Source organism: Hemiscyllium ocellatum, chromosome 9, assembly GCF_020745735.1.
Source record: "Hemiscyllium ocellatum isolate sHemOce1 chromosome 9, sHemOce1.pat.X.cur, whole genome shotgun sequence".
Lineage (NCBI taxonomy): Eukaryota > Metazoa > Chordata > Chondrichthyes > Orectolobiformes > Hemiscylliidae > Hemiscyllium > Hemiscyllium ocellatum.
The window spans coordinates 102119969-102147519 of NC_083409.1; the positions used below are offsets into that span (position 1 = coordinate 102119969).

General features: G+C 39.5%; 1 protein-coding gene across 1 annotated transcript in view; it reads right to left on the reverse strand.

Moving 5' to 3' along the window:
- The window catches only part of LOC132819184 (heparan sulfate 2-O-sulfotransferase 1), a 221292-nt gene that overhangs the window by 55030 nt on the left and 138711 nt on the right, over positions 1 to 27551 (reverse strand). Inside the window, exons 2-3 of the mRNA XM_060830621.1 lie at positions 17590 to 17828; positions 16655 to 16740 (exon numbers count right to left, since the gene is read on the reverse strand). Coding sequence (XP_060686604.1) covers positions 16655 to 16740; positions 17590 to 17828 — 325 coding nt within the window. The remainder of the gene's footprint in view (positions 1 to 16654; positions 16741 to 17589; positions 17829 to 27551) is intronic.

The window sequence follows — 27551 nt, forward strand, 5'->3', positions numbered from 1 at the left end:
AAAGTTAAGGTTTTTGGGGGAACTTGACAACATCGATGTAAAAAGGTTGTTAGCCACATATTCTTCTTTATTGTTATTGGACAGTCTAGGATGAGTGCGCATGATTTCAGAATAAGGGGTCACATAATTAAGACACAGACAAGGAGGAATTTCTTCTCTCACCATTAACTTGTGAGATGAATTAGTCATCCTTCACTCTTTACTGGGTTAAAGAAATGTGCTAGCGTCATTTTGAAATTGTTAACAGTTTTATTAATTTCATTTTTATGGGGCTAAAATAACCTGCATTGTGTCTAATTCTGAACACATACAAATAAAAAGCAAAATACTGTGCATTTTGGAAATGTGAAACAAACACAGCAAATACTGGAGAAATTCCGCAGGTCTGGCAACAATGGTGGACAGAAAAAGTTAATGTCTTGAGTCTGATATGACTTCTTCAGATCCACCTTCAAACATCTATAACTTAAAATATTCAGGAGGATGACTCACAGCATCTCCAGCTCTTCACTGTATATGGACGTTTGGATATGGATGGACTTCACTCAAACCTTTCCAGGTAAGGCAGCACTGTCATGGGAACAGTGTAGAACAGAAGTTCCTCATCAACCTCCTCAATCCACCAGCTTCACAGCGACTTATTAGCATTCTCCATTCCCCAATACATCCAATTTTCAACAGAGTCCCCTGTCAAATGCTGAGTCAATGAGGCAACGCTCTATTAAAGAAGCGTCCCCTTTACACTGCTCTTGCACTATCGAAAGGGGTGGCGAGAGTGTGTTCCCTCTGATCCCTCCTTAGTACCCCAGCCCTGTCCCTCTCACAGAGGAAAACGAGATAGAGAAAGACACTGGGAGGCAAAAGAGAGAGATGGATAAAGAGACAGAACAAGAGAAACAGTGAGTGAAATACAAGGAGACAAAGATAGATGGAGACAGAGGCAGACAGAGAGAGAGAGAGAGAGAGACATGGAGGGAATAAGGGAGACTGGACAGAGAGAGTGGGGCAAACAGACAAAGATGGAGACGGACAGAGAAAGAAATAGGCGGAGGGACAGGGAGATAGAGGGAGAGAGATGGAAGGAGACAGACAGCGTGAGTGAGAGACACAAGAGATAGAGAGAGGCAGACAGGGGAAAACAGAGACGGAGAGAGAGATATAGAGAATGAGGGATGGGGAGACAGACGGAGAAAGAAATCGAACGAGACAGATTGGGAGGCAGACAGAGAAGATTTACGAGGTGTTGCCAGGGATGGAGAATTTGAGCTATAGGGATGTGTGAAGTAAGGGGTTAGGGTTAGGATTAGGTTAGAGATGGTTAGCTCACTTGGCTGGACAGCTAGTTTGCAATGCAATATGCGACAAAGTTTGGATTTATTTCCCACACCTTGAAGGAATCTCCCTCTCAACATCTCCCCTCATCTGAGGTATGGAATCAGTCAGTTATCTCCCCAATGAGAGAGCAAACTGTGATCTGATAAGACTATGGCAACTTTTACTTCGTTTGATAGCCACGGGACTGAAGGTATAAGCATAAGCTTCCACGAATGCATTGTTGCACTATTCAAAGCTAGTGCTTGGAACATTAAAGTTTTGTGATTAATGTGGCATTGACATTTCTATTCCTTTCATAACTTTCTGCAAGTCTTTTGATCAAGTGCCTGAGGTTACTTTCATGAAGCAACTGAGATACATAAAGCCAAATCTTGCAATTTATCTGGCAATCAAGAATAGACAAGAGACTTATTAAACTTATCCCTCTTGAAAACTGTATGAGCTGAGGTTATTAAACACCACACACCCCATTAGCTAGGTCTGCTAAATACTTGTTGAGTAGTGTACAGTTGGCCTCAGAGACATTGCTAAAAATGTGGTTTAATTTTCACAGTTGAAATGATGATGTTGATGGACTCATTGGGGGAATCTGGTGCATTTGATGCACCACTTTTAACCAGTGTGGTATGGGTTTTAACCAGTGTGGTATGGTGCTATGTACCTCAAAATTATAGACCCAGATTCTTTACATGAACAAAGCCATTTAGTCTATCGGCTCATGTCAGGTGCACAGCAATCTGGTCAACTTCATTTCAGTCCTTTTCATTTTTATAAACCTCTGTAAGGTCAGCCCTCAGCCTCCGACACTCCAGGGAAAAGTGCCCTAGCCTATTTAACTTCTCCCTATCGTTCAAATCCTCCAACCCTGGCAACATCCTTGTAAATCTTTTCTGAACCCTTTCAAGTTTCACAACATCTTTCCGATAGGAAGGAGACCAGAACTGCACGTAATATTCCAACAGTGGCCTAACCAATGTCCTGTACAGCCTCAACATGATTGGCACCAGGGAATCAACACACCATTCTGATTTTTCACTGCTGGCCACAGAAACGTTTGTCTGTACCTCCGACTAGAGAGTCCCCTAACACAATCGATCGCTTGGAACCCAACGTACCTCTCATTACATTAGAGCCAGTCTCAATACCTGCAACTTGGCGGTTCGTGCTACGTACCCTTGAATGTCCATCACCCCCTAAGTTTTCCAAAATAACATACTTGTTTGAAATGGGGATAGTCACAGAAGATTCTTGCTGGGTATTCAGCCCCCCTTCTACACTCCTTATACACACGACTGTGTGGCCAAATTCTGCCCCAACTCCATTTACAAGTTTGCCGACAACAGCACGGTTGTAGGACAGGTCTCAAATGACGGAACAGAACACAGGAAAGAGATTGGGTGCTTACCAGCATGGCTTAAAGACAACAATTGCTCCATCAACAAAATGAAGGAGCTGGTCATTGACTTCAGGGAGAGGGGAGGAGGGCACACTCCCGTCTGCATAAAAAGTGCTGAAGTGGAGATGGTCAAAAGCATCAAATTCTTAGGAGTGATGATCACCAGCAACCTGTCCTGGTCCACTCATGTTGATGCAATGGTCAAGAAATCACAACAATGTCTCGATTTCCCCAGGAGGCTAAGGAAATTTGGCAAAGACACTTAGCAATGTTTGTAGATATACCATAGAAAGCATTGTACCTGGATGCATAACAGCATGGTTTGGCAATTGTTCTTCCCAAGACAGCAAGAAACTACAGTGTTGTAAACATACCCATCAAGTAGACCAGCCTCCTATCCACTGACTCCATCTATATTTCCCACTGCCTTGGGGAAGCAAACAACATAATCAAAGACCCTTCCCACCTCTGTTATGTTATCTTCCATCCTCTTCCAAAGACAGAAATGTTTGCATACTCATGTGAATAGATTCAAGAACAGCGTCCTCCAATTTAATACTGACCTCACTCTCTGTAAACTTCTTCTGTAGCCATAAGATTGTATTCTTTGCTGTGTCCTATTACCCTGATGCAATTTATATATGATCTGCCCATACTGCACGCAAAACAAAACCTTTCACACAATCTAGGTACATATGACCATAATAAACCAAACCAAATTCAATTCAATCTTCATCATTCTCAAGAACCCCAGCTTCTCTAACCTAATTTCATCACTGAGATCCCATCCCTATTACCAATCTGATAAATCTCTTCTGCACTGTCTCAAAAACTTTCATTACCATTCCAACGTGCTGTGACCTGAAATAGGCACAATAGTCTCGTAGTGGCCTAATCAGATGCTCCTAAAATGATTCAGCAAAATCTTTCTGCTTTTGTACATAGTATCTCAATTTATGAAGTACAAGCTCCCATATGTTTTATTAATATCCTGCCTCCTTCAAGGATATTAGTATTAGCACGTGAACCTCAGATCCCACTTTCCCTCAACCCTCTGTAGAATTATGCAATTAAATCTATATGACCTCTCCCTGTTTCTTCTGCCAAAATATATTATACCCTTATATGAATTAAAGTAAATTCATTCCCTGCCTTCCCACATTGCTAACTTGTCTATGTCCTGTTACAGGTAACTTGTATCATTCACAGTTTGTCTCACCTCCAAATTTGGTTTAATCAGAAATGCCTGCACCCCATTGTACAAGTAATTAACATACAAAGAAAAAGCAACTGACCCTTGGGGAACACCGATATGTGCATCTTCCTATCTGAAAAATAACCATTTACCACAACTTTCTGTTTTCTGCCCTCAAGTCACTTTTTAAAAATCCAAGCTAACATTGATTCACCATATTCACTAAGCCTCAATTTTGTTAACTGGGTTTCAAATATTACTTAACAAAAGCTTTTTAAAAACTGGCACAGATAACTTCACTGCGTTCCCTTCAGCAACTTCCATTACTTCATCAAAAAAATCCAATTGTATTTAATAGCCAAACATTTGCTTGACAAATCTCTGTTCTCCCTCTTTAATTAGCTCAAATTTCACCAAGTGCCCAGTGATTCTTTGTCTGATTAGGATATCTAAAACCTTACCATTTCTGATGGTACACTGCTAATTACCAGGAGTGTACTTGCACCCTTTCTTCAAAATGTGCGACATATTTGCCTTTCTCCAAGTTTCTGGCAAATCCTTTATATTCTGGCAAGATTTGAAGATATTCCACAAACTTTTCACTTCATTGAGCAACATGGGAAGCAAGTCATTCAGACCCCAAGCAACCGATTCATTTTCACACTGTTTAATACACCCCTTCTATCAATTTTCACTTCATCGATCTCTACCACCTTCACTTATCATAATAAACCTCCTACTATATTCACTGTATACCCATGACTGCATCGCCAAGTACCAGACTAATGCCATTTACAAGTTCACTGATCACCATAGTCAGCTGATTCTCGGATGGAGACGAAACAAAGTACAGACGACAGATGGAAGACCTGGAAAAAATGGTGCACTGAGAACAGCCTAACTCTCAACGCAAGCAAAACCAAGGAACATAGTATTGATTTTCGGCAGGATGTTACTCATGCCCACCTACACATTAACAGCACAGAGGTGAAACAAGTGGAGTGTGTCAAGCTCCTAGGAATCCACAACAAGCTTTCTTGGAGTCTTTATGTCGATGCAATGGTTACAAAGTCCCAACAATGTCTCTTCTTCCTCAAGCAGCTGAGGAGATTTGGCATGACGGCAAATACCCTTGCCAACTTTTATAGATGCGCCATCCAGAGCATTCTGTCTGGACGTATCACGATCTGGTATGGCAACTGTACCATTCAAGATCAGAGACAGTTACAGAGTGGTGAACTCTGCCCGGACAATCATAAAGGCCAACCTCCCGTTTACAGAATCCATCTACCAGGCCCACTGTCAAGGAAAGGCTGCCAGCACTCTCAAAGATCCATCCCACCATGGCAATGTTTATCTACAACCTCTACCATCAGGGAGAAGGTACACAAACCTGAACACACACACACACACACACACACACACACCAGCCGGTTTCACAACAGTTTCTACCCTATTGTTAGAATACTGAATGGACTCTCAAACCCTTAGCAATCGCCTATACCTGTGTTTTTGTTTTTGCCACTGTTTACCTATTATTTACTTATCTATGCTACTTAACTATGTGACTGTCTGCATTGCTCACAAGACAAAGCTTTTCACTGTGCCTTGGTACATGTGACAATAAATTCAATTCAATTCAATTCAATATTTTGCCAGCAATATTTCTTACAAAATATTGTTCTTAAATATTCTTGTCTTGCTCTGTATTCCAAAGCAAATAACATCTTGTTTGTCCCCAGTGAGATATACTTTACCATTAACCACCACATACTCCATACATGCCAGAAGATTTATGGCTTTTTTATGTTAACTGCCATTCTTTTCCAATACTCTCTTTGCCAGTTTTATTTCTTTGTTACTTCCTCTCTTACTATATTATGTTTGGCTTAATTTGCACTTAAACAATGTACCTAACTTGCATCATATACCCACTTTTTAAATATTTTATCTTCTCCATTTAACTCCTTATCCATGGACAACTGGCTTTGGTGCCCATATCTTTAGCCATTATTGGAATGCACCTTGCATACATCTTGCAGAGAAGAGAACAACAAAACATGTCCTGTCAACAATGTGTAATTATTTTGGTTCCATTTTACTTTGGTTAGATTCATTCTCATTCCATTGAAATTAGCCAACTTCCATTTTAGAAGTTCAACTTTAGATTGTTTCTTGCACTTCTGCATTGTTACGGATTAACCACATGGACAAACACAAAGTGGATCTGTAACGTCATGAAAGTTTTATGCGGAGCTATGCTTATTACAAGATTCCTGACACCAGTTAATGTAAAACAGGAATAACTAACAAAAAAAATTTTACAAAATTCTAGGAATGGCAATGATACAAACTCTTAAAAAACACTAACTAACTACACAGAATATTATTCTGAAATTGTCCCTCTTTCCCAAGCCAGCACTTATACCTGACAGGGTCTAGATTAGAGTGGTGCTGGAAAAGCACAGCAGGTCAGGCAGCATCTGAGGAGCAAGAAAATCGACGTTTCGGCCAAAAGCCTTTCCTCAGGAATAAAGGCATAACCAGCAGCTGCAGTCCTTGTTTTTACCTACTTAAACCTGACAGACAAAAGGTTAGCAGTGGAAGTTAGATATTACATTAAAGATAGAAAGGTGATCAGCTACGTGATTGGACTCAAACAGCATTTAAATCTCAATTCCAACCTCCAAACCTGTCAAAGCCCTTCTGACCAGCTCTGCAATACTTTAGAGAGGAAAGAGCTGATTCCTTTCAAAGAGTCAGGAAGTTGAGTTGGTGCCCTCTTCTGGGCAGTCCCCTCATGGTACCCTATCAAGTGAAAACACACAATACAACTCTTAGCTGAAAACATCCTTCCAGTCCAACTTTACTCATCCACACTGGAGGGAATCTAATCTAATCCTCGTTTTTCCCTCTACATTGTAACTTTTCATACTGGGATTCTGCTGATTGATCACCCTCATCCTGCAAAACACAAACCAGAGCTAAGCGGGAGTTCAACCCTATGACTTGGCAACAACCACAAAAATGCGGTCATTATTGTGGTTGTTGCCAAGTCATAGGGTTGAACTCCCTCTTAGCCCTGGTTGGCATTTTGCAGGATGAGGGTGATCAATCAGCAGCAATCCCAGTCAATGCTAATCTCTGCTGTCTCCAAGGTTAAGTTCCCAGCAGGGTCTGGCACTGACTATGTCACGATCCTTACACAGAATCCTAGTTTTTGCTGATAGTCTCCATCTTAAAACTTATTTTAGAAGCTAGTTATAAAAGGAAAAGTTAGAAAGAATGGATAAGGCTATAACAATATAAATTACAAAGTATGATGACCACTTTTACCGCCTTACAGACAGTTAGTTCATTGAGCTCACCTAATTTACCAGCACCAAATCCAGAAATACGGGTTCAACTACAACATATCAGTTAAGGAAGCTCTCCTGAACACATTTCAGGAATTCTTCCCCCTCCTTATCCTTTATTCTAGCATTATCCCAATCTGCATTTGGATTATTAAAACACCCCTGTCTTATCATATTTACAGATTTTGTACACCTCCCTGCAGATTTCCCACCAGGTTATAATCTAACAAGTTTATTTGAAAGTACAACTTTCAGAGCACTGCTCCTTCCTCGGGTAGCTAGTGGGGCAGGATCATATGACACAATTTATAGCATAAGGTCAGTGTCATCAATTAAAATGATATATTGAACAAATCTAGATTGCTGTTAAGTCTTTCATCTTGTAGAATGGGTTGCAGGTTTCTGTTCATCAATATGTGAATCCCAGAACTTCTTTTAAGTCACATTCTCAAGGTAACTTAAGATTTTATAAAAAGGTGACAATTCAGCACAATGTATTAAAGGTGCGAGGCTATACTCACAGGCTTATACTCTGTCACGCTCATGCACACATACACACACACACACACACACTCACACTCTCTCTCCCTCCCTCACATTCTCTCTTTCACAGTCTCTCTCTCTCTCTCACACACACACACACACACACACACACGTCTATGGGATGCATTTGCACTTGCAGAATTGTATTTGCAGATACATTCTATTTTTGCTCAAAATGCATCTAACCTATAAACAGTCAATCCATATAACATTTTATAAATTCCTACTTTGGAAATAGAACCAGTCTGACTCAAGATTAGGATACAGAGACTCTAACTTCACACCCTAATGCATTGTCTGAGCTGAGATGTCACTTTCTTTTACAAAACCTTAAGTTATCTCGAGAATCTGACTTAAAAATAGTTATGGGATTTCCATATTAATGAACCGAAACCTGCAACCCATTCTAAAAAAAATGAAAGACTTAACAACAGTCTAGGTTTGTTCAATACATTATTTTAATTGCATGACAATGTCGTCTTTGCTATAAATTCTGTGTCTTTTGATCCTGCCCCACTAGTTACCTGATGAAGGACCAGTGCTCTGAAAGCTAGTATTCCAAATAAATGTGTTGGACTATAACCTGGTCTTGTATGATTTTTAACTTTGAATATTAAATACTAAGTATCAGCATTTCAAGCCATGTTTCCATTACTGCCACTACATCATATTCTAATATGAATATTTGCTTGTAGCTCACCCAACCTTATCACACTTCGTGCACTTACATACATTATTATTTTGCTTCTACACAATATGGCAAAATGATTGGCTTTAAGTAAAATCTAACATTCTCACTCCTTCATAGAGTTCGTTTGTATGCTGTTGCCCAAATTCCTCTCAATTTAGTCTAAACCATTCCCAAACACACAGTGAAGTTCTGCTGAGGCCACCAATCAGTGTAGTGATATAAAAAAAATCACTTTTGAATTGGTGCTTCCCACTCCTGAACAGGTCCCAATGACCCAAGAATCTGAAACATTCATTCCTGTACCATGATTCAAGCTACACATTGATCCTCAATATCATCTTACTTCCAAACTCACTCGTCTAGAGCACAAGAACAATCCAGAGATTATATTTGAAGAGCTACCTATTTAAACCTCCTCCCTGGCTCCAGAAAATCTGAAATAATGCATGACCTTCCATGAGACTGGTATTAACATGCACCATTACTTCTGGCTTATTCCCTTCACCCTGTAGAATATTCTGCACCCTCTCCATGTATCCTTTATCCAAACATCAGTGAGACAGCACACCAGATAAGACTCACAAAGATGGTCTGTTCCCCTAATTATGAAATCTCACACAACAATTGCAATTATACTTTTGGCTGTTCCCTTCTCTGCAACCCTTTGTTCACTTGTGCTGTGGTCCGTATTGCACACATTCAAGTTACTGTCACTCCCAGCAGTCCTAATGCTGAGGACCAATTTAAAACTGTACACACATCAATAGCCCCTCTTTCTGCCTGTGGATGACTCTCTCTAGAAATGTATGACCCAGAAAACTCCTATCTAAAATCTTCCTTCATGCTCCAACTTAACTTCAGCAGCCTCAAATTTAGAAAATGTGAGCCCAAAATCAACTGGCTGGACATGTTTCCTTAGACAAATATGGTCACCAAACCTGAAAACATCCACTTTCCCACAGGTGCAGGAATTGGATACAACAGGTCTCAGCTCCCCAAATGTGATCAAAGAGTCTTCCTTTCGATGTTTGTATGTATTCATTCTTGCACAGTCTGGTTAGTATGCAGTTTAAAGTATTAAATTTAATTCCTGTCTCTTGACTTCCTCTAGATGCATGTTCTTATTGTGACCTAATTTACTGTTATATCTATCTTAATTGTAATTTTTGACATCCAACCTGCTAGTTTAAAAGAATATTCTAGTTTAAAGGCAAAGGAAAGAAAGAAAGAAAGGGAACACCAACCAATTGCTCATCATTTTCATTTTTTTAAAAACATGCTCTAACTTTCTTTACTTTTGTTCATTTGCTTGGGACTCCTGATGACACCCCATCACTGTTCTTAACTATAAATATCTTACACTGTTTTATCATGCTCATTCTGACTCTCTATCACTGCTCTCATTGTTGATCTGTGACATTACACTATCATGTTCTTGCATTCTGATGCCTTACCACTGTTTATAACAATGAGTAGTACCTTCATTTTACAAGCTCAAGGGTATTAAAAATATTCATTTGATGATAAAAATTACATTTCTCATTGCAGATGCATACTGGTACCCAAAGATTTTGATAGATGGCAAGTTTTAGATTGGGCAATCTTCTAGAACATGTACAATGGAGAAAGGCACTCTCATTTTGGGATATTTTAATCATTTATTATAGAGAGGGATTGCAATTTGAGATATTTTAACTGCATTTAGAAGCATATTTTATACCTGTAAAAGCAAAAGGAAATGAGGTCCAAAACATGAGATAGTTAATTTGCATATTAACTAGTTTGAACCTTGTTTCCTCAAATTCAAAGGCTAAGCAAATAATTAGATTGTTGCAGGAATTGATCCACACCTCACTTTGGTTCTGTTAAAGAGTCGTTGATCGCAAGTACAAAGTAAGTAATCTGGCAAGTGTTTCTCGCTGACCGTAAAAGCAAGAAATAAAACCTGTAGACACAGTCAGTCAAACAGAGGTTTGTAAAAACAAATCAGGCAGCAAACAGCTGGCAGAAAGATAAAATGCAGAAAAAAAGGAGTAGTCAAAGTAGGTAACCCACTGATGCAGGAAACATAGTCCATTCAATATTTTGGGTTATGAAATAAAGAAACTAAACAACATACATAAGGCCTCCTTATATACAAGAAACATATCTGTAAAAGACATGGACATTTAATTCAAGGTACACGGGGATACTAATGTTACAGTCTGGTTGATGTTTTCTAGCAAGCAGACACAGAGTAATGTAAATCACTTATGAGACTGATACCATCAATTCCAACAAAAAATACTCAAACTTATAATGGTACTTGTTATTTGCTTCAATGATAACAAAGTCTTGCGACAGATTAAATTTTGTTGCATTATTAGCTATGACTCAGCTGCACTTTTGTCTAAGAGTTGAAAGATCACTGGTTCAGAGCACCATTCCAGGATAAGAGGGAAAAAAAAATCACAACTAACAACCTTCAGTACAATACTGATGGAATGCTACATTGTTGAAGGTGTTGTTAAACTCAGGCTCCGAGATGCGAACATCTCTGTAGCAACGTTTCATAGAGCAGAAAAAACATCCCTGATGACCGAGCCAACATTTATCCCTCAATCAATACCATTTCAGCAGATTATCTGATAGCCACCACACTGATGTTTGTGGTGGCTCGACGAATGTGCTGGAGTTGTTATGCACAAATTAGAATGTTTTTTAACATAAAAATAGTGATTACACATCAAGAGTATTTCACTGTTGTCAAATTGTTTTGCTTGTAAAAGACTCTACATAAATGTAGTCCTTTCCTTCTCCTGTACAAGATGTATCCAAATAGATCTGTTTCATGGCTCAGAATTCCAAACTATGAATACAAAGGTTTCTGCGAGCAATGCAGGACCAAGTTTTCAGGCAATGTAGGAGAGAGAGAAAAAAACAAGACAGACTTGGAAGGAAGGGCATGCTGATTAGTCATCAACAGTATTTGGACTGCAACTACTCACGACTGAATACTTTGCAAGGGGATTTAATCTAATAAATAGACATATTATTTTGAAAGAAGTTGAACAGGAGGACCTACGATTGCATATCTATACTTGATACCCAACATAGTTAGGTTAAACAGGGAACAGCACAGCACAGGAAGAGGCTGTTCATTCCACCATATCTGTGCTGACCATGATAACATTCTAAATTGATCCCAACTATCTGTACATGGCCACATGCCTCACAGTGCCAGGGACCTGGGTTCGATTCCTACCTCAGGTGACTGTCTGCGTAGAGTTTGCTCATTCTCCCCGTGTCTGGGTGGATTTCCTCCGGGTGTTCCAGTTTCCTCCCACATTCCAAAAGATGTGCAGGTCAAGTAAATTGCCCATAGTGTTAGATGCATCAGTCAGGGGCAAATGGAGGGAAATGATTCTCGGTGGGTTACTCTTCAGGTGTTCGTTGTGGACTTGTTGGGCTGAAGTGTCAGTTTCTACACTGTAGAAAATCTAATCCATATGTGTGTGTAAGCTTGGTTTAGTGTGCGTGAGTGTGTGGAGACAGAGAATGGTGCAATGGAGTTACCTGTAGTGCGACATGAACCCAAGATCCCAGTTGGAAAAATGCTGGAATCAATTATTAAGGCAGTAATAGGATCACATTTGGAAATCATAATCTGAATAAGCAGAGTCAGCATGGCTTCATGAAAAGGAACTAATATCCTATCAATTTACTGGAGGCTGTTTGAACAAGTCTCAAATAGTCAGTCTGGATAGTGGAAAATTTGTAGATGTGTTGCATTTTGATCTCCAGAGGGCATTCAACAAGGTAACTCAGAAAAAGTTAAGTCATATGATAAGAGCTCACGGTTTTAAAGGTAGCGTATTGTCAAGGATTGCGAGATGGCTCATGTAAGAAAATAAACAAGTGCAGATAAGGGACTCTTTTCCTTGTTGGCAACCTGTGACCAGTGGGGTTCCACAGGGATCAGTGTTGGGGCTGTAACAATATATATTAATGACTTGGAAGAAGAAAGTGAAAAGGTAGCCAAATTCGTAGATGACACAAAAAGCTGATGGAATGACAAGCTGCAGCAGGAATACAAACAGTTCACAGAGAGACAGTTATAGATTAAATAAGTGGGCAAGGAGTTGGCAAATGGAGTATAAATGTAGAAAATTGTGAAGTTGAACATTTTGGAAGGGAGAAAAAAAACAGTATTATTTAAATAGAATGAACCTACAAGAACCTGCAACACAAGAGGATTTGTGCATGAAACAAAACTAACAGCTGGTGCAGCACAGTCAGGAAGACTAATGGAATGTTGTTCCTTGTTTCAAAGGGGCTGGAGTATACGAGTAAGAGTCTTATTGCAACTAGACAAGGTACTGGTGATGTGATTTAGATTGTATTGTCATCTGTATTTTACAGTAAGAATACAAAAATGTGAAAAACTTTCATTTGTTGCCACAATAGAATTGCATTTTGAATAATTTAAGAATATGTAAAATAACAAAAGATATAGCTTGAAGTAAGTAATCAGTTCTGAGCCAGCTTATCACCTTCAACGATGCCTGCACTGCCACCACTTCGCCGCCATCTACACCTGATCCAGCCAACATCGAAGTCACTGACTTTCAGGTGCCATCTTTGCACTGAGCTGATATTTCTTTGCTACTGCCTCGACACCACTTGTGCCAGCCCAACTAACATCAGAGTCGTTTCTCTCGCTGCTGAGCCCATCACATTGAATTTGCTGTGATGCCCCTCCACCACCGCTTCATTGCCACCAGCACTGGACCCAACCAATGAAGTCATCAATCCTCAGGAGCTCACGAGAGGTTTGCACTGAGAGGTTGGGATTACACTCTTTGGCATTTAGAAGAACAAGAGGTGATCTCTTTGAAAAATATACGATTCTTAAGAGGCTTGACAGAGTAAATACTGAGAGGATGTTTCCCCTCATGAATGTGTCTAGGATCAGAGGGCATAGCCTCCGAGTAAAGGGGCACCAATTTAAAACTAAGATGGAGAATTTCTTCTCTCAGAGCATTGAAAAAAAATACCTGTTTATTATGAACTAAAGCATCTTGAACTAATGGCAATTAAGTAATAGGAATCATTAACTTAATGTAACGCTATTACTTCTAAATTCTCTTTTAAATGAGAGACAGACAGACAGAAAGACAAAGACATTTTTTGAGATCTGTCTTTGCAGACTGGACAATTCTTGGCTCCACAAAAGGAATGGTCACCTGGCCAGGAGCCAATCATAATGACCTCTATTCAGAACCAATCAGCTCTGTGTGGTCTGCTTTTGCTCTCATTGCTCCATGAAAATGCGACATTGTAAGTTACATACAATGTGTTCCAGCAAACATCTTTAAAATTACAGACATGTGTTTTCTTGGTTCAAGGCTGCATCTTCCTTTATTAGTCCATAGTCCAAAAATAAAGGAAATAAAAGTGCGTGTTATCTACATATGGAAAAGTAGCACAATAATGGAGGAGTCATTATAAATATCTATATATTGTATAATTAGTTTAATAGGCGGTTATGTAATTAAGATGCTGCAGATCAATGTAGGCAGGTTGCATCACTAGTTTAAGTAAATTAAAAACCATCAAATAACCTGTTTATAGACATGATGTCTCAGTTAGTTGATATTACCTTGAACGAATGCAAATACTTATAGCATTTTAAATGTTACTGATTATCTCATTCTATTGATGAGCTTGTGTGTTTTGGGCACAAAAGTTTATGTGGTACAACTTTGCCATCTGCTGGTGCACCAGCACATGATGAAACAAATCAAATGATAATGAGCTCAGAACTGAAAACGTTTAGAGCAAGTTATCTGCTACTTGAGAGGAAAGTTCTAGTAGTTCTTTGAAGTTCCAGGCTGAAAACTTAGCTGGATGATTAAAATAGTTGAGTTCCTGTTGGATATTTTACTTTATATGTACTGATGTATCGATGGGCTTGCAAGTTCAATATAAATAAAATCCACGGGTTGACTTAGTCACCATCTGAACCAATATGATTAGAATTAATCTGCTCAGCGTACTCAGGATGTTTATATAGCCCCATCTTCTCGTCGATTGCTTACTTGTTTATCCCCACTCACAACTGAATATGAAAGGATAGAACAATGATTCAATGTATTGCTGTGGAATTGCTTAGTTCTATCTATAATTTTAGTTTTGAAGCATCAATATTTGCATAAACTTGTGTTTTATCTTCACCTGACTTTCAGGTATGCCTGATAGCATTCCAAACATATGTGACTATAGACTACATTGAATCAGAGCTGAGGTGATGGAGTCAGAAAGGGAGGGAGGGTTTAGTGGTAATATCAACAGACCAGCAATCCAGAACCCCAGACTTGGGACAGGAGTTCAAATCCCACCATGACAGATGGTCAAATTTGAATTCAATTTTAAAACATTCTGAAATTTGAGCTACTGTGATGGTACACAGTTCTGCTGATGTTGCTTGGGACTCTCAGAGGTTTAAGAATGCCCAGCTTTGAGCTGCTGGATCTGTTCTTAAACAAACAATCTCACTAGCATGATACAATGGAAGACATCCTCAATGTGAAGTGAAATTCTGTCGGTAGCCACTTTTACCAACACTGTCAAAGATAGGTTGGTGAGATGAAGTCAAGGAAGGAATACTCTCACATCTTGGTATTTGAGACTGCTGCTACAAACCCAGTCTATCAATTGAAAACATCACCGCGTTTCCACCTCAGTTTGATTTGTCCTGCTGTTGGAACAAAATAAGCCCAGAAACGGTAATGGAGACATCTAAGACATTAGTTATTAGGTACGATTTTGTGAAAATGACAAATCTATTGATTGGCGGGATTGTGAGGTAGTTTTCTTTGTGTCATTCCCCAGGATAGGTGGGGAAGATTTCCAAGGATCAGTTGTACTGTATATGCTTCCATTATGTTTGATACGAGGAGCTAAAACCAAGTGGCTCCTGTTTCTTTCCTGCTTTTATCTTTAATGGTCTGACATAGCAATATTTTATTGGGCTGTGTCAGCTGATAATTTAAGAGAAGAGGGAATTGGAGGGCAAGTTTGAGGAAGGGAAAGAGGAGTAGAAAGAACCAGGGGGACAAAAGGCTGGGGGTGGCAAGGAAAGATCTGGTAGAAATGGGGCTGCCGGCAGTACGTAGGGTTTAGGAAAGCATAAATGCCCTCAATGCTCAGCAGACAGCAATTACCCATGGCTGTTTGCCCTCACATAAATTGATTTTTGACCTTACAAGTGTGTCAAGGGTTGCAGAGGTGCAGGGAAGAAACGTGCAGCTGCAGTTACAACCTTATCAAATAATGTTGGGGCTAAATTACCTACTTTTACTGTATTCATTCATGTGCTGCCTGAGCTATTATTCTATATTTTGGATCTGGACAGAAAGTTAATTATTTGTATTTCTTTATTGCTGAAATGTGAATTCGAAATATAGTCTGACGTCCTATTAATAAAAACTCTAAAACTTAAAATGTAGTCGTCATTGTGGGTTAACAGCAACTAGGAGAAATGAGGAATGCACATGCTGGAGAATCAGTCAAAAAGGGTGGTGTTGGAAAAGCACAGTAGGTCAGCCAACATTAGGGGATCAGAGGAGTCAAGGAAATACATCAAGCATGTTTCTATATTCTTTATAAATGTTGTTAGAGTGAAAAATACTTCTCTTTCACACTAGCTTCTGTTGAAGGAATAAAAAAAAAATTCGAATGCATAAACTCTTTATCTATCTTCATATACTGGAAGCTACAGACATAATTTTCAGGCAAGGCAAATACTGAATTAACCACCAGAGGGCAGCTGGAACATGTATATTCTATTTACCATTTGGGTTTCTGCACAGAATTATGCTTACACCTGCATGTACATTTGGATGTTGTGTTGCTGTCATAATAGCACTAACAAGGAGAGTATTATTTTTGGAAAACAAAGATACTGACCAGGTTCCACAGCATTTTTTAAAATATAAATTCACAACAATTCCTAAAAGAAACCACAGCGTTATCTGGCACAGAGAATTAGTTTGCATTAAATATAAAGGCATTTAGGCTCAGGCAACACATAGAATTTATAGACAATTTAGCGTACCTGATTCAGAGAACCAATTCCTATGAACTAAATCACTTACTTGGCAAAGTCCAGATACGCCACATGCCCATGATAAAATCCTGGCTTCATTTCTTTCCACGTAGTAACATTTTTTACAAATCTTGCCTGAAGAAACAGTAGGTTAGAATTTGAGTTATTTTATATATCCCCACGTATCATTCTGTTCGTGATGCAAAGTTTTTTCTCCAATCAGCCTTATCTTTTTTTTAACTGAGCTGAAGTGCGAACTGATAAATGATGGAAAAATACATAAAACTAAGCAAAAAAAATGTAGCAATGCTCAAAAAATAAGAATCCTGACTGTGCAACTCAGTCCCAGCCTACTCAGCCTGGTATTCTAGCTCAAATACAGGTTGGTCTGGCAGGTTCTATCAATGTAGTTGGACATTCTTGGCAGGATAGAATGCACATAACTCCTATGTAAAATCTAGATGAACTGCTCTCATTGCTCTTATATAGGATCATAACCTTTGCTTTCAATTCACAGTTACTGGTCTTAAACTTACTCCAAATTGACAAGATAGAGCAACAGATACACATTTCACAACAGCAGCCATGTGCTCATAATTTCTAAATAAACGCAAATACAATGTAAAAAATAACTTTCACACATGGTTAAAGTTTGAGAGTTGAAAATGCTTGCACCAGTCAATTGTCAATTGCTAGACTCATCAGAATTAAGTTATGAAGTAGATAAAGTGATCAGCACTTCATCTTGGTGCATTTCACATGATGAACAATAGAAAGGCCCTGTCCCGTAGTCAGATTAAATATAATGCAATTCTATCCATAATCCTTTATAAAGAGCTTATGGAATCTTCACTCTAAGGTACTTCTCTTCATATAGCTTGGTGAATAAGTAACCAAAACATAAAAGTATGACTAGATATGATGAATAATTGCCCCAAATGTAACAAAGAATGCAATACATATTTATCAAGAATTAGGACTCACTTGATCTTGCAAAGACATCACAGGATTATTTTTGGTTGTGTTGATATGCAGGACATGGTACCTGTTTTTTGCACACAGATCATAAGCAATGTTTGTAAAAGAAGTACTGGCAGTCTTCGGTACACGATTATAAAGGATGATTATGTCATCCAACTCTTCTTCTCCTGGGTCTTGTCTTGGGTTGTCCATTGTGCGGCGCTGTTCAATTTCTCTTACTTCATGTCTTGCAATTGCTCTCTCTGTGGAAAAAACGTTCAGGGCTTGAAGGCTGATCAACAATGATGCAAGTGACATTTTTAAGACTTCAGTTCAAAACACTATGATAAAGTAGGCAGTAAAAAGTAAACATTTGAACAATTACTCTACAAACAGGTTTCTCTTTTACAAGTCTGAAACTTTGTTACCGAGGCATGCAAAGATTAAATCAGGCAATGTTGAGCGAAGGGGATAAGTTATTTCACTTTTTGTACATGATTTGGAATCAAAGATTTGGATAGAAAGGTAAGATTAAGAGAGATGAATTTGATAAAAAGAATTTTCAGAAAAACATCTGTAAAAACAATCAACTTCTGAAGAAATGAGAATGCACACTTTAAATGAATTTTTTTTTAATCTTCAGGCAGAGGGATTTGTCAATAACTATCACTTACAGCGTAGTTAAAAACTCACTTTCTCCTGCACCAACCTTAAGTTTTTCCAGCTTTTTAACCCATGGATACATAACCCAACATGTCATAGAATCAAAGAATCCTTGCTGAGGAAGCAGGCCATTCAGCCCATCGAATCTACACTGGCACTCTGAAAAGCATCCCACTCAGACCCATCCCATCCTTGTAACTTTGAATTTCCAGCTAATCTGCACAGCCCTGGACACTTTGGACAATTTAGTATGGCTAGTCAGCCTAACCTGCAAATCTTCGTGGACTGTGGGTAGAAACCCACACAGACACAAAGAGAACATGCAAACCCCATACAGTCACCAAAGAATGGATCAAACCTTGTTTCCTGATGCTGTGAAGCAGTCATGTAAACCTCCGAGTGACTGTGCTGTTATAGAGTCATTGAATATATTTCATTGCACTCGTTGAAGGAGTAGAATCATTCATCATGCAACCTCAAGATTCCCGCATTTGACTTATCTTAAGTGTCTGCTACAGAAGTCACTGCCTAATTTATAATTCAGAATCATTGCAGTTTTCAAATTCTTCATCAAATTCAATGAAACAAAGTTAGTTGCTTCAGTCTACATGAATTAAACCGAATTCAAATTAAGTAGTAATTTTTACTGATTAGCCTCGAATTCAAATTAACCAATAATTTCAATTAAAACATTCAAGACTCTTAACAGGAGCCATTACGTGCAATATAATTGTCATTTAAGACGTTGAAATCAAGCAATTTTTATTCAAGGGTTGATTGCACAACGGACGAGATGAAGATGGATGCTCATCAATTATAATTCACATCTCTGAAACCGAAGCGATCATCCAAGCGATCATGATGAGCAGAGCTTCGAAAGCTAGTGTTTCCAAATAAAGTTGTTGGACTATAACCTGGTGTTGTGTGATTTTTAACTTTGCTCACTAGTCCAGCTCTCCAACATTTGAAGCTTACTTCAGGTTCTCTCTCTAAAGCCAAACATGCAGCTATTTCAGCTCTTAGAATAGTCTCAATGTAAACATATAATTTCAGAGCTGGAGGAGGTCCTTCAGTTACTTTTGTCTAATTAGCTATTCTGGAATATCATGGCTGATCGGATGGTTACATTTAATATTTCCATCAGGATATAAAGAAAATTGCCTTCTGAACATTTTTTTTGACCCAAAAGAAGTAAACCTGAATCAGGAGAGAATACTTGTCAGATTGCTTAGTCAGCCACACACCCACCAATCAGTTCTAATCTCAGCTGCATAATAGTAGGCAGAATGGACATTGCACTTCATATTCCTCAACCCTACATGCCCTGAAATTCTCGGACTGCTGCAAAGCTGAGGTACTTTTGACATTAGTCTAACTGTGGAACGCACAACTAAAACCACCACTTATATCAATTAAATCACTAGATGAATTATCATTGGCATTTCGAATTCTGGTCTTAATAAGTTAATGAACAAAATAGCGGAGAGCAATTCTAATTGCAGTACTGTAAAATGCATGATTAAATGCAAAATAACTTCAGGCAAAAGACAGTTTACAGATTTTCTCCCTGGATGCGAGCATAAGAGGTACAGTTAGTAAGTTTGCAGAAGACACCAAAATTGGAGGTGTACAGCTAACAGTGAAGAGGGTTACCTCAGATTACAACAGGATCTGAACCAGGTGGGCCAATGGGCTGAGAGATGAAAGATGGAGTTTAATTCAGATAAATGAGAGGTGCTGCATTTTGGGAAAGCAAATCTTAGCAGAACTTATACACTTAATAGTAAGGTCCTAGGGAGTGTTGCTGAACAGAGACCTTGAAGTGCAGGTTCATAGCTCCTTGAAAGTGGAGTCGCAGGTGGATAGGATATTGAAGAAGGCATTTGGTATGCTTTCCTTTATTGGTCAGAGTACTGAGTACAGGAGTTGGGAGGTCATGTTGCGGTTGTACAGGACATTGGTTAGGCCACTGTTGGAATATTGCGTGCAATTCTGGTCTCCTTCCTATCGGAAAGATGTTGTGAAACTTGAAAGGGTTCAGAACAGATTTACAAAGATGTTGCTAGGGTTGGAAGATTTGAGCTACAGGGAGAGGCTGAATAGGCTGGGGCTGTTTTCCCTGAGCGTCACAGGCTGAGGGGAGACCTTATAGAGGTTTATAAAATTATGAGGGGCATGGATAGGATAAATAGACAAAGTCTTTTCCCTGGGGTCGGGGACTCCAGGACTAGAGGGCATAGGTTTAGGATGAGAGGGGAAAGATATAAAAGAGACCTGAGGGGCAACCTTTTCACGCAGAGAGTGGTACATATATGGAATGAGCTGCCAAAGGATGTGGTGGAGGCTGGTACAATTGCAACATTTAAGAGGCATTTGGATGGTTAGATGAATAGGAAGGGTTTGGAGGGATACAGGCCAAGTGCTGGCAGATGGGACTAGACTGGGTTGGGGTATCTGGTCGGCATGGACGGGTTGGACTGAAGGGTTTGTTTCCATGCTGTACATCTCTGTGACTCTGAGTGCAGCAGAAGCAAAGAAATACCCATAAAGTACAACTACCCAGACAAAACAATAACAAGAAGTCACCACATTTTTGGGACTTAGCAATATATCACCTTTTCTTCAGTGTTGTTGGGCCAAAATCTTGTTTCTCTGACTAACTGTATCACTATGGTGCACTTACACCATCTCGGCTTATACTCATTCAAGGAAACAGCTCATCATCACCGACTGAAGGGGAATTAGGGATGTCAGCAACAGTCATTCCAAGAATGAATTAGACAAAATCCAAAAACAGAACAAAAAAAAACACTGGACAGCATAATGATGATGATGTGCGGCTGTTATTCAGAAACAGACAGAGCTTAGAACATTTTTATGCATTTGATTGCAATTCAAAAGAACTATGTAAAGAATTCATGACATTTTGATATTTCAAATTGAATGTGCTGCTTTAATTACAAAAATGACAATTTCTCAACAAGCACTGTTGAAAATCTGCTTGTATAATTCGCCATGTTTATGAAGTTACAACATTATGGAATTGTTAAAGTGCAGGCCATTTGGCCAATCGTGCCTAAAATGGTACTCCTGCCTTCTTCCTGTGACCCCTTACATTCTTCCTTTTCAGATAATTGTCAAATTTCCTTTTGGCTGCTTCTATTGAGCCTGCCCCAGCATATATTAAGACAATGGATTTCAGACTTTAACCACTCACAATGTGAAAACATTTTCTCATATTGTGGCTTGTTTTTATTATTTTCTTTGGATGTGGATACTGTTAGCTTTGCCAGCATTCATTGCCCATTCCTGATTGTCCCCTGAGAATGTGGTGGTGTGTTGCCTTCTTGAACCAATGTAGTTCATGTGCTGTCAGGAGACCTACAATGCCCTTAGGGAGGGAACTCCACATTTTGACCCAGCAACAGTGAACAAATGGTGATATATTTCCAAGTCAGAATGGTGAGTGGCTTGGAAGGGAACTTGCAGGTGATTGTGCTCCATTTATCTCATGCCCTTGTCCTTCCAGATGGTAGTGGTCATGGGATGGGAAGATACTACCTAACGAGCCTTAGTGAATTGCTGCAGTGCATCTTGTAGATGGTACACATTAATGCATTGATGGTGGAGGGAATGGATGTTTGTGGATGGGAGCCAAAGCAAGCTGCACTGTCCTGGATGGTGTCAAGCTTCTTGAGTGTTAATGGAGCTGTACTCATCTTGGCAAGTGTGACGTATTTCATCAGACTCATAATTTGCATCTTGTAATTGATGGGCATCCTTTAGGAGTCAGGAGGTGACATACTTGCTGCTCTATTCTCAAGTGCTCTTGTAGCCACTGTTTTTATATGGTGAATCCGGTTCAGTTTCGTTTCAATGACAACTTCAGGATGTTGATAGTGAGTCTTCAGCGAGGCTAACACCGGGAGTGGAGGGTTAAATAAAAGCTGGGGCTTCTTTTCCCTGGAGCGGTGAAAGCTGAGGGGTGTCCTTACAGAGTTTTATAAAATCATGAGGGGCATTGATAAGGTGAAAAGCCAACATCTTTTTCCTAGGGTGGGGGAGTCCAAAGTTAGACAGCATAGGTTTAAGGTGTGAGGGGAAAGATTTAAAAAGGATATGAGGGGGAATTTTTTTCCACGTTCAGGGTGGCGTATGTATGGAGTGAATTGCCAGAGTAGAAAAAAGGGCAGGTACCATTACAACATTTAAAAGGCATCAAGATGATTTTTTAATAGGAAGGGTTTAGATAAATATGGACAAATGTTGGCAAAAGGGACTAAGTCAGATTGGGAGGTCTGATTGATGCAGATGAGTTGGACTGAAGTGTCTGTTTCCAGGCTGTATGATTCTATAATTAGGAGGAGTAGGCAATACAGCCCCTTGAGCCTTTCCACTATGAAACACACACTTATGGCTAACCTCAACCCCAACTCCTCTTTTCTGCCCATAACTTTTAATCCATTACTAATTAAGAATCTGTCCATTTCCTCCTCAAGTTTATTAAATATTCTGGCTTCCACTACCTTGTGCAATAGTGAATTGCACACATTCTTGATGCTTTGAGGGAAATAATTCCTTCACATTTCTGTTTTGATCCATTAATCCTTCGCCTAAAACTAAGACATTTTGTTGTAGTTTGCCCTCCAACTGGAAACATCTGCTCCATGTCTACTTTGTCAATCCCCTTTAGCATCTTATATATCTCAGTGGCAGGAAGGGATAATCAACATTGATTCACAAAAGTGAAATCATGCTTGGCAAATCAACAGGGATTCTTCAAGGATGTTTTGAGCACAATTGATGAGGAAGAGCCATTGAACATTAGATTAGACTTACAGTGTGGAAACAGGCCCTTCGGCCCAACAAGTCCACACCGACCCGCCGAAGCGCAACCCACCCATACCCCTACATTTACCCCTTACCTAACACTACGGGCAATTTAGCTTAGCCAATTCACCTGGCCCGCACATCTTTGGACTGTGGGAGGAAACCGGAGCACCCGGAGGAAACCCACGCAGACACGGGGAGAACGTGCAAACTCCACACAGTCAGTCGCCTGAGTCGGGAATTGAACCCGGGTCTACAGGCGCTGTGAGGCAGCAGTGCTAACCACTGTGCCACCGTGCCGCCCACTAAAACATGGTTTACTTAGATAAAAGGTTGGTGTGCAAAATGAAAAATTGGGGGTAATGAATAGAAAATTGGTTGGCAGAGAAAAAACAAGAGTAGTAATAAATGTTCCCCCCTAATTGCAGGCAAGGAACAGTGTGATATCACAGGAATCAATGACAGGACATATATCATTAATGAGCTGTCATATTTTCATTCCTTGCAATCACAATAGATAACCATAGATAAATCTTCTTGCAGTTGATAAGTACTTCATAGCCTGCACCAAAAAGAATGCAGAGCAGATGTACTTTCAAACAGCTAAGGAGTGAATATTGCAGAGTGACGATGAATTCAAAGCAAAAATTAAGAAACAAAAACAAGTAATATTTGCATTTTTGTTTGATCCAGTGGCTAGTTAGTCTTAAAAAGTTTATTCATGGGATGCGGGCATCGCTGGTTGGTCCAGCATTTATGGCACATAGCTATTTGCCCTTGAGAAGGTGGTGGTGAATTGCCTTCTTGCACCACCGCAGTCCATCTGGTGCAGGTACAACTGCATTGCCATTTGCGAAGAAATTCCAAGATTTTGACCTGATGATACTGAAGGAACTATGATATCTTTTCCAAGTAAGGATGGTGAGACACTCAGATGGAAACTTAGAAGTGGTGGCGTTCTGAAACATCTGTTGCCTTTGTCCTTCAAGATGGAAGTAGACATGGATTTGTAAAGTGCTAAGGAACCCTGCTGAATTTTAGCAATGCATCTTGTAAGTGGTGAATACTAACTAAGCATTAGTGATGGAGGGTAGGGATATTTGTGGATGTGGTGCCAATCAAACGAACTGCTTTGTCCTGGATGGTGTCAAACTTTGAAAGTTGTTGCTGGTGCTGAACTCATCCAGGTGAGTGGGAAATATCCCATCACATTCCTGAGATGTGCTACCTTCTGGATGGTGGACAGCCTTTGGGAGTAGGACACGGTGGTAGTAGCTGCAGGATTCATGGCTCCTAACCTGCTCTTGTATTTAATAGAATCAATAGAGTGTGGAAACAGGCTGTTCGGCCCAACAAGTCCATGATGACCCGCCGAAGAGTAGCCCACCCAGAGCCATTCCCCTGCCGTATTTCTCTACATTCCCCACGACTAATATACCTAACCGACACACCTCATTTCTATCAAAAACAGAAATTGCTGGAAAAACTGGAGGATCACTTACACCATGTTTCTGGCTAAAGGTTGTTGCAAATGCTTCAGCCTTTATCATTGCTGTGATGTGCTGTGTTCCCACATTATCAAGGTAGGAGATGTGTGTGGAGCCCCCTCCTCCAGCGAGTTGTTTAATTTCCCTCCACTGCTTAAGACTAGATGTGGCAAAAATGCAGAGCTCCAACCTGACCCATTGGTTGTGGAATCACTTAACTCTGTCTACATTTACAGCACTATTTCCATTAAACAATTTAAAGAAAAACAAAAATCAGGGAATCATTTTGCCAGTGGTGCAGTCAATTTTGCAGCCTTCAAGTTAATTAGCAGTTCACATGCAACTATCCTGAATGCACATACCAGCTTTCATTGCAATAAAGAGTTCAGCCACTTCACCTACAATAACTAGTAAGAACCCATGTCAAAACCAGTAATTTTTAGGCAACTTTAACTGTCTTGCTTAGACCAGTACAGCCAACGTTTCTCAAAGCTCCTATGAAGGAAAATCCATAGTGACTTGGAGGTGGGTGGGTGCAAAAACTGAGAAAGGGTATGAAAATCACATCCTAAAATATTTTAAGCCATAAATTTGTAACAAAAGAATAAAATGAAGTCTAATATCTTGTGGGATTATATAAAAAAAACTTTTAAAATGATTGATAATGATCAATATTAAAGGCATATGTTTGTGGTTTCGCAACCCTGAATCTGTTCAAACTTCAAATCTAATTATAAAAACCATTAATTTAATTAAACAGATGATGTCAATTTTGTGAAATGCATTTAAATAAAAACTATTGTACAGAAATAGCAATAATTGCACATAATTATAAATTACTACTTTTTTGTCTACAATATACTATTGTTAGGGAGTAAAACATATGGGATGGATGCTTGAACCCAGTACAACAGTTGAAGTGGAGACCCAACTTCCATAATTTAACAAGGAATTTTCCATTAATTAGTGACCACAAGTAGGAACTTTCTGTAATAGTTCCATAAAATAATCTGGATTTCACATCATGAGCAACATAGTTTCAAATTAACAAAGAACTGGGCAGACAAAAAGAAAACCAGATTCATAAATATACACACTTGCTGGAATATTACTTCAGGAAAGATTTACAGAGGTTGCCAGGGTTGAAAGGTTTGAGCTATTGACATAGGCTGAATAGTCTGGGGGCTGTTTTCCCTGGAACATTAAAGGCTGAGAGGTGACCTTATGGAGGTTTGTAAAATCATGAAGACCATCAACAGGATGAATAGACAATTTTTTTCACTAAGGTGGAGGAGTCTAGAACTAGAGGACATAGGTTTAGGGTAGAGGGGAAAGATTTAAAAAGGGACCTAAGGGGCAACATTTTCCACATAGATGGTGGTGCGTGTTTGGAATAAGTTGCCAGAGGAAGTGGAGGGGGCTGGTACAATTACAACATTTAAAAGGCATCTGGATGGGTATATGAATAGGAAGGGTTTGGAGGGATATGGGCCAAGCGCTGGCAAATGGGACTAGATTAATTCAAGATATCTGGTCAGCACAGACAACTTGGACTCAAGGGTCTGTTTCCGTGCTGTACATATTGATGACTCTATAACTGTGGAATAGAGCACTGCAGCAAGCCTGAGACTGAGATGTTGGTCAAAGAACACAGTGGTGTGTTGAGTGGCAAGCAACTAGAAGCTCAGTCTTTTTTGTGATCAGCATCTCTGTCTCAGGTTTGCAGAAGCGCTCCAGTGAAGCTCAGCGCCTTAATTTCTGCTTGAGAACCTTGAAGCCTTCTGGGCTTAATATCAAATTCAACAATTTTATTTCTTCAGCATCTTTACACATGCTTTCTCCCACTCCCACATCATCACCTTATCATCACATAGGCTGCAACACACACAACCTATTGTCAGCACCTCATGGTCAACAGTAGCAGCTATTCATTTTCCTGGCTTTGTTCGTCAAACTGATTTTTATCTCTCGTTGGGGTGTATCTCCACCTTACTTCTCCCTCCACCATATCAACTGCATAAAAACCATCCTTTTTCTAGCTGCCATCAGTTCTGAAGAAGGGTCACTGGACCCAAGTGTTAAGTCTGATTTCTCTCCACAGATGTTGCCAGACTGGCTGAGTTTTTCCAGCAGTTTCTAATCTTGTTACAGATTTACGGCATCAGGTTTTTGCCATGTGAAGTAGAAGATCGTCAGTAATCCGCAAGACAGATTGCTAGTTAAACTTCCAGGAGGTTGGTTCTCAGTTGAATTTTAAATCGGAATCAGTTAGGGAGTCTTCTCCTGTAATTTCAAGATATTAGCATTGATTACCTTGGCTGTTTCATTGACTTGCTAATGGCTTGATGGCTTTCTGACACAATTTGCCTGCAAACGGCTTCTTAAAGTTTGCTTTTAAATTTCAGTAAGTACGGTCATCTTATCATGTGACTCCCATTTGTTCAAAGTTATTTTCCAAACACAGTGTGCTTAGTTTGATTATATATCTTATGCTAGGACATTCACATGGTGTGACTTTGAGACAACCAGAGTTATGATATCTTAATGACTCATTCAATTTGGAACACTGTTCAGAAATGGCACTTAATTAACATGTATGGATTGCTTCTTGTCTTCTATTTGGAGTCAAGGGAGGGATTCAATAAACATAAGTCATCTGGTGAAGAATAAGCAGCCATATTCTTTGAAGTCTTTTGCAATCAGTTTTAAAAAAATAAATATTCATGACAAGTTCAAAAGAGACTGTGGCACAACACACCTCTGAAAGTATGTTCATAGTTTGAAGGCAGAACTATGGAACAGATAATTTGCTTAGTTCAGTCTTGACCATCAGGCAACTACTCAGGGTCATAGAGATGCACAGCATGGAAACAGACCTTTTGGTCCAACCCGTCCATGCTGACCAGATATCCCAACCCAATCTAGTCCCACCTGCCAGCACCCGGCCTCCAAACCCTTCCTGTTCACATAACCATCCAAAGGCCTCTTAAATGTTGCAATTGTACC